This window comes from Neolamprologus brichardi, chromosome 3 (assembly GCF_056152115.1).
Source record: "Neolamprologus brichardi isolate AB-2024 chromosome 3, ASM5615211v1, whole genome shotgun sequence".
Taxonomy (NCBI): Eukaryota; Metazoa; Chordata; class Actinopteri; order Cichliformes; family Cichlidae; genus Neolamprologus; species Neolamprologus brichardi.
In genome coordinates, this window is record NC_142106.1 from 22074964 (window position 1) to 22082564 (window position 7601).

General features: G+C 39.3%; 2 protein-coding genes across 4 annotated transcripts; both read left to right on the plus strand.

Annotated features, from left to right (window-relative positions):
• The first annotated feature begins 510 nt into the window (after positions 1-510).
• Positions 511-2905, plus strand: LOC148103910 (uncharacterized). Its single transcript, XM_087839213.1, has 4 exons — positions 511-566; positions 674-1005; positions 2283-2310; positions 2706-2905. The coding sequence occupies exons 1-4, from the start codon at positions 518-520 to the stop codon at positions 2903-2905; spliced, it is 609 nt and encodes a 202-aa protein (XP_087695339.1). The 5' UTR covers positions 511-517.
• A 1699-nt stretch (positions 2906-4604) lies between these two features.
• LOC148103911 (uncharacterized) lies at positions 4605-7375 on the plus strand. 3 transcript variants are annotated; one of them, XM_087839210.1, is made up of 4 exons: positions 4605-4767; positions 5662-5717; positions 5815-6168; positions 6779-7375. In XM_087839210.1, the coding sequence occupies exons 2-4, from the start codon at positions 5669-5671 to the stop codon at positions 6940-6942; spliced, it is 567 nt and encodes a 188-aa protein (XP_087695336.1). In that variant the 5' UTR covers positions 4605-4767; positions 5662-5668; the 3' UTR covers positions 6943-7375. The 3 variants fall into 3 exon arrangements, with proteins under 3 accessions (XP_087695336.1, XP_087695337.1, XP_087695338.1); XM_087839211.1 differs by having other exon boundaries at positions 6782-7375; XM_087839212.1 differs by having other exon boundaries at positions 5815-6116; positions 6782-7375.
• Positions 7376-7601: the final 226 nt, after the last annotated feature.

The window sequence follows — 7601 nt, forward strand, 5'->3', positions numbered from 1 at the left end:
AGCTCCATCATGTGGCATCTATGAATATTGCACTATCATGATAAGAAGTAGGGTAAGATTAAACTGGCAAAATCTCACCTAAATGTGAAAGTGAAACTGTACAGATTTCCAAATTGTTATGGAGATACAGCAGAGCTGACTCTGGTGTAAAAAGGAAACCATCTGAAAGAAGAGGACACTGCAGAGGTTGTATTTTACCTTTTTTAAAAATAATAATAAATTCATTCATTTCTTTCTGTAGTAGCATCGCATTTGTTTGTGAGGAGATGTTCAGAGAAACAGATTAAATTTTTTCCATCTATTTAGAAAATGAACCACATCACTACCTTGTATCAGAAAAAAGATTTTTTTTCAGCTCTGAACACTGCAGGTTTTTCTTCTAGATGCTTCTGTTGCCGTGGTTGTAGTTCTTGTAGTTTTGGTGAGTCTGTGTAATAAGGATCATGAACAGGATTAGATATTGTCATCAGTGAATGAAGTAAATTTTCATTTTTGCTGTGTCACTCACAGGGAGAAGATGATCTCCAGGATCCTGCTGCTCATCATCCTCACCTCATGTGTCTCTGGTTAGTTTACAGCTTCACTTTATGAACTCCAAATAAAGCTCAACAACAGATTTGTTCCAGTTCTCAGTGTGTCTGCTCCTCTCTTTCCCTCTCTGTCTCCTCAACAGGATCATTTGTAGTCAATGTGACACAGACCTGCTATCAGGCAGAGGAGAACCACAACATCACACTGGAGTGGACGTTCACCACCAAACCTGACAGATTCAACAAAACTCTCAACATCCTCTGTGAACTCTTTATCAGTGATAAACTCTCAGTCCTGTATCAGGTTCATGAAGGTGTTGAGGTGTCAGAGTCTCAGGATGAAGAGTTTTCAGGACGAGTCCAGAGTGACAAAGACGCCCTCAGAGAAGGACGGATCAGACTTCAACTGTCCAGACTCAGGACTGATGACTCGGGTCTGTACCTGTGTGAGGTGAACACTGATTATGGCTTCAGCAAATAAGATGGCGCCGGTGAGGTCGGCTGCCGTCACGACTGCTCCGACCACCTTTTCTTTGTTTTTGTTCTTTAAGTTAGTTTTCAGCGTTTCTAAATCAGCAAAATCATCACCATTGGGTACATTAGGTATGACAGTGACACTCTTGTTTCTATTGGTATACGATGTACTCACAATTCGAAGTTTTTAACTCCGGATCCGAGCTGGCCGAGTGAGATCTTGAGGGGGAACAAAGGACGCGACGCGAAGCGGCCTCGAGGGAAACGAGCCGGCGTCAGGAACAGGCTGAGAGCTCGTGCACACCGCACACCTCTGCCTAGCATCCTGCTCGCCAACGTCCAGTCACTGGAGAACAAGCTTGATGACCTCAGGGCCAGGATAAAGTTCCAGAGAGACATTCGGGACTGCAATCTCCTCTGCTTCACCGAGACATGGCTGAACCCAGCGGTGCCGGACCACGCCATCCAGCCGGCCGAGTTCTTCTCGGTTCACCGCATGGACAGGACACGGGACTCGGGGAAGTCAAGGGGAGGCGGCGTGTGTTTAATGGTGAACAACAATTGGTGCAACAGTGCGAACGTTGTTCCTCTCACACGCTCCTGCACACCAAATCTGGAACTACTGTCCATCATGTGTCGTCCTTTTTATCTACCTCGAGAGTTTACATCGGTCATTATAAGTGCCGTTTATATTCCACCACAAGCGGACACGGTCACCGCCTTATGCGAGCTGCATGAGGCACTCACACAGCACCAGACACAACACCGGGACGCTGCGCTTATTGTAACGGGGGACTTTAATAGTGCCAACCTCAAACGCGCAGCGCCGAACTTTTATCAACATATCACCTGCCCCACCAGAGGTGAAAGGACACTGGACCACTGCTACACTACGGTCAAGGACGGCTACAAGGCACAATCCCGCCCTCCGTTTGGCAAATCCGATCACGCCGCCATCTTCCTCATGCCAAAATACAAACAAAGGCTGAAACGGGAAGTTCCGGTTCAGAGGAAGGTCGCGCGCTGGACGGATCAATCGGTGGCCGCGTTACAGGACGCACTCGACGACGCAGACTGGGACATGTTCAGAAACAGCTCCGACGATGATGTCAACGTGTTTACGGAAGCGGTTGTGGGATTCATCGGGAAACTAGCGGATGATAGCCTTTTCTTTTTTCTTTAGGTCACGAGCAGTTGTCCAAGCATTTCACTACATATCATACTGTGTATGACTGTGTATGTGACAAATAAAAATTTGAATTTGAATTTGAAATTTGAATTGGAAGATGTCGACTCAACGTCACTGGTATCTTTATTTAGTTAAAATATTGCCTTTTTAAAAAATAATTGGTTTACAGTTGATTGGTTTGTCATGTTTATGACTGGAATGATGTATGAAAACCTGCAGATTATTATTCAAACTTTGACAGACCAGTTAAACACAAAAATCTTTTATGTATTTGTCTAAACATTGAAGGCTAGATCTGCCGCTGAACTCAAACTGAATAAAACAGGAGCTTTATTTTATAAATTATTGAAGGAGGATTATCCCCTTCAGTTTCTGTTTTATTCCACACATTAAAGTTATTATTTTTTGGAGATCATTATTATTTTATTGTGATCCGTAACTCTAAAACTGTGAGCTGAACTGTTATCATTTTGATTCTGATCATTAACGTTAGTGTTTCCATGTTCTTACAGCAGCTGCTGATCAGCTCCAACCTCACAGACCATCAACAAAACCGACAACAAAAATTGGAGGAATGACCGGTTTCTACATTTTAATGGGAGTGTTGGCAGCTCTGCTGGCACTGTTTGCAATACTTTTAGTTGTTTTCAGAAATGAAGAGAGGATACAAAATCCTATAGCAGAAGTACAGATGCTAAGCTTCTTATGGTAAAAACTCATCAGTACTGACAGGAACCTACAGTCCAAGAACAACTATTATAAAGAAGCTTTACAAAACATAAAGCCGCAGCTGCAAATTTACTCTGCTGTTAACCATTATAACCAGCAGATGGAAATGTTGGATTGCATTCAATCATGTAGTAACAGCAGTAGGTGTTAGTTGGTTTAACACCAAGTTTCTCCTGGTTTTAGTAAACTGTTGTATAAACCCATATAATCTGTAATATTAATATGCATGTTGCTTATTGTTGTGTATTATTTTTACACAAAGCATACAAAGTGTTCATTCCTGTGCTGTGGGAATACCTGTACAAACTAAATAAATGACTGGACTCCATCTGATCAACTGCTGTATCTTCTCAGAGACAATGCAGGAAGCTACCCATTACAAAGAGCCACACTATATCCAGTCTTACTAGTAACTGTTAGGATCTCAGGGTTTCTGCCTTGTACTTTGAATATTGTGGATTTGTGATTTGTTTCTGGAGTTGTGATACTTTTTCTTTTCCTTAGTCCTCTGATGTTTAGTATTTTTCCCAAGTGCCTAGTCCAGTGATCTAGGTGTTTAGTTTTTAATTCCTTGTTTAGTTTAATCAGTTCCCTTTCATTTCTTTTCTTGGCCTGTCTCTGTGTCTCCTCCCTGCATTCAGTCAGTCTTGTCTCCATTATTGCTAACAGCAAATCCAGAAACATCAAAGTCCAAGACTGCAAAACAATCAGAGATGAGAACAAAACAACAAACTAACCTAAAAAAGACAAACAACAAATTGAAATTCTGCAAAAATAATGACTCAAGAAATGAAATGCAATAGAGACTAAAGACATGGAATACAAGAGTATAAAATAAAATAAAAATTCAAACCTCAACACATATGAATCAAAAATTTCAAAGACCACAATATGAAGACTTACAACAAAAATCAAGAGAACCTGACACGAAGCTTGGATTCTTAAAGCCAACTTAACTTCACACAATGTCTTTCTTTAATGACCAAAACTGAATCAGTCTAGACTAATCAGCCTGAGCTCTTACATGCTGGAGGATTCTTTAAATGTTTAAAGGACAAATGGATTTTAGCACATGGTGATTTATGAGCACCTCAAACCCAGGCACCAAGAAAACAAGTCGAAGGCTTGCTTTTGATGACGGTCACAATGACGCAGTGACTCATCTTGCTGGCGTAATACTGGGTGGGAAGGTACGCTATTAGAACACTTGAATGTAACATAACTTCACAAACTGCATTCCAGTCATATGCAAATGAAATATAACAAAGGTAAACTTTAGCTCCTCCTGATAGCTTCTATTAATAATATTCTTAACCCAACCCTTAAATCCTGTTTGCTTTACAGCTCATTCTGGTCTTAAATGTGTTAAATTATATTCAGTATTACTCAGCATGTTAACAAGAGGCAAGCCTTATAAAAATAAGATCCAAAGTCTTAGTAAACAAACTCACAGAGACTTATGGGAAGTAGTTTGGGAAAAATGAATTTCTGATATTTCAAGACCTGGGAAATTATTAAGAATTGACGACGGAGAAATTAAAATTTTGACCTTTGTGGAATCTGGTACGTCATCGAATAGTTGACTTGTTGCCAATTTAAACAGAAGGCGGGGCTTCACTGCCTCAGGATTACTGAAGACCTGACAACTACCTAAAATAAGAGGAAACAACAGGAGTACGCAGTTTATTTACTATGCTTCTTTAGCTCCTTCTTCATACTTCTCAGGATATAGATCTGTCCTCAGGATCTCTTTACTGTACCGGAGCTGAAGCATCAGCAGCGCCTTGATATCTGTGCGGCTCTAAGTCCAGGGTTGATTCTCAAAATCCGGTTTCCAAAGCAATTGTAAGTTAAACAGTGATATTTTCTGTGTTGTTTTTTTCTTGCAGTGTCTATTTGTACCTTCAGCTTCTGCAGTGAAGGCTGCTGCCTTGGGTCTAAATTGTCTTTGTGATTTGTGTAGACCACTAATTGAGATCCAGCTGACATTTGTTGTTTTTCAACTACATTTTTGTACTTCTATCTTATTTTATCTTATGCTACTTTCTACTTCTAGTTCACTAAAACCTTTCTCTTTGTACTTCATATCATTGGCTTTCAACTTAAACCTAAATCTGTAAATATGTTAGTATGGATTTATGGTCTGTTCCATTTCAGTCTGTTTCTTCTATGCTATTGTTTATGTTATTACACATTTGTATTACATCTGCACTACAGTTCTCTGTTCACTGTTCTGAACAGAGAAACAATAACAGATGTCTGTTCGCTGTTCAAGTCCTTACAAATTCTCCTAATAACCAGTCCTGGAACGTGCAAGATTTTCCATCTGGCTCTAGTAAAAGTGGTTAAGAAAGGGAGACAGGAGATGACAATTTTCTATTTCAACATATCTCTTAACAGCCATTTCAGGAGACTATACATCCTAGGTGATGTCCTAAAATGCCCTATGAAAGAAAAATTATAGTCACCTTTTGTTCTGTTTATATCTCTGCACAGCGGATAGGAATAACGCTGTGATTTATTGGACTGTTTTTAATGTTTTTAGCTCAAAAAAAAGACCTTTTCTTACTTTTCCAAACATGCTGTGATTAACTTAGTTGGTTCATTACATGTTTTTTTGTTTTGTTTATATCTTCAGTAACAGTAAATCGTTTTCTAGTGCTTGGGTTTCCTAACAGGATAATGAACAGGATCAACAGTTGCAAGGAATGAATAAAATCACTCTGTCTCCTCTCACAGGGAGAAGATGATCTGCAGGATCTTGCTGCTCGTCATCCTCCCCTCATGTGTCTCTGGTTAGTTTACAGCTTCACTTTATGAACTCCAAATAAAGCTCAACAACAGATTTGTTCCAGTTCTTAGTGTGTCTGCTCCTCTCTATCTCCTCAACAGAATCATTGAACGTGACACAGACCTCCTATCATGCAGTGGAGAGTGGGACTGTCACCCTGGAGTGGACGTTCATAACTGCAACTAATACCCCCTCCAATTTTCTTTCCATCATCTGTGAAAAGGAAGATGATGATAAAGCCTCAGTCTTATATCATTTTCGTCAAGGTGTTGAGGTGTCAGAGTCTCAGAATAAAAGGTTTTCAGGACGAGTCCAGAGTGACAAAGACGCCTTCAGAGAAGGACGAATCAGACTTCAACTGTCCAGACTCAGGACTGATGACTCGGGTCTGTACCTGTGTGAGGTGAGCACAGGCTATCACTTTCACGTTGAGAGCTGTCAACTCAATGTCACTGGTAAGTCAACAAAAGGTGAATTCAATCCAAAAGAGTCCAAAAATGCATATTAAAAAAAAACAAAAAAAACATTGCAAAGTAATAAAAACAGTGTGAATTAATCTCATTTGATTTTTAGAAACCAACTAATAATATGTATGTGTATCAGTAGATCCTGTCAGTAGTCTTGTATATATATTTAGGCAGTGAAGCAAATAATTATTTTTAAAACATCTAACTGGGGGAAAAGTTCACCACACTCAGTCAAACGTTTAGACCGAAGAAATTTTCTCAAGGTTCAAACCAAACAGTGAAGTGAGAATATCACTGTACCACACAGAATATACAAAAACAAAACTAATTTAGTTCTGACACTGTTTGGAAAAATTTAAAGTGTCTGTAAAGTAAACTGTTCATAAACTGTATTTCAAGGATTTTCTGTGATATTTTTAATATATATAATAAATTCAATAATATGATATAATTTGAATCTGTCTGCACAAAATTCAAAGCCCAGCAGAAATAGTTTCTTCATATTTTTTAAGACAAGATCTGATGGCAACTACCATTAATGATAAAATTATTCTCTTTGACAGACTAATCACCTACATTTTTCTGTCCTTTGCACCAGCAGCTGTTCATTCCCAACACAAGAGATCAATTTGGAGTACCCAATCAGACAGATGGGAAAGAACCACCCTCTACCCTTTTCTGGGACTGGTACCTGTACTGGTTGTGCTCTTCTCTGCCTGCAGACGCCATAATCGACTCAGAAGGCATAAAGGTTTTGTGTAGGTCTTCAATGATGTGCATACTTTTCTCTGCACAACCAGCCAGACCGGTTTTCTCTACTCCTACTGTCTCTAAGTACTGAGACTAAGAGGACTCTCTTGGAGCCATTTCTATCAGCCTTAATTGTCAGAGCATTAGTCGAAAACTCAAGTGAGAAAACCTGAAGAGAAACCACCCAACAGTGTGAATGTTTCAAGTGTCAGGAAACGACTTTGTAATATGACATTCATGTTTTATGTTCATATTATTGTAAGTTTAAATGATGTAACTGCCCTATTTAATGATTTAAACTTCAGCATAACTTAACAATGAGCAGCTTCCTTCTTTAAAAACATTGTTGGGAGTGTGTGAGCTGAGAAACGCTGTCTGCAGGCTGCACAGTAACTGTAACTTGGCCGTGCGCGTGAAGGTATGCAATATCTTTTCTGTTTTGTTTTGTTTTGTTTTTGTCCTGCATGCCATGCAATGCTATTTATCAAAGTCAGTATTATATGTATTATAAGATTCAGGCATTAATAAAAGACACTTCCAATCTTTTAGATTCCCATTAATTGAAGCATTTTGACAGCTATTTAGATGTTGTGTATCAAAGATCACTGTGAAGAGAAAAACTTAATGAAGTGATCTGTATGTTGTAGAGCTGAGTGACTGCACTGTTAAAA

Bases quoted from the DNA above. Each gene is read 5' to 3' on its own strand.
- LOC148103910 (XM_087839213.1), top strand. From the start codon at position 518: ATGATCTCCAGGATCCTGCTGCTCATCATCCTCACCTCATGTGTCTCT. The intron at 1,006-2,282 runs AAATAAGATGGC...TTTGAAATTTGA, and splicing joins ACACTGATTATGGCTTCAGC to ATTGGAAGATGTCGACTCAA. The intron at 2,311-2,705 runs GTATCTTTATTT...ATGTTCTTACAG, and splicing joins ATGTCGACTCAACGTCACTG to CAGCTGCTGATCAGCTCCAA.
- LOC148103911 (XM_087839212.1), top strand. From the start codon at position 5,669: ATGATCTGCAGGATCTTGCTGCTCGTCATCCTCCCCTCATGTGTCTCT. The intron at 5,718-5,814 runs GTTAGTTTACAG...TCTCCTCAACAG, and splicing joins CCTCCCCTCATGTGTCTCTG to AATCATTGAACGTGACACAG. The intron at 6,117-6,781 runs GTGAGCACAGGC...TTGCACCAGCAG, and splicing joins CGGGTCTGTACCTGTGTGAG to CTGTTCATTCCCAACACAAG.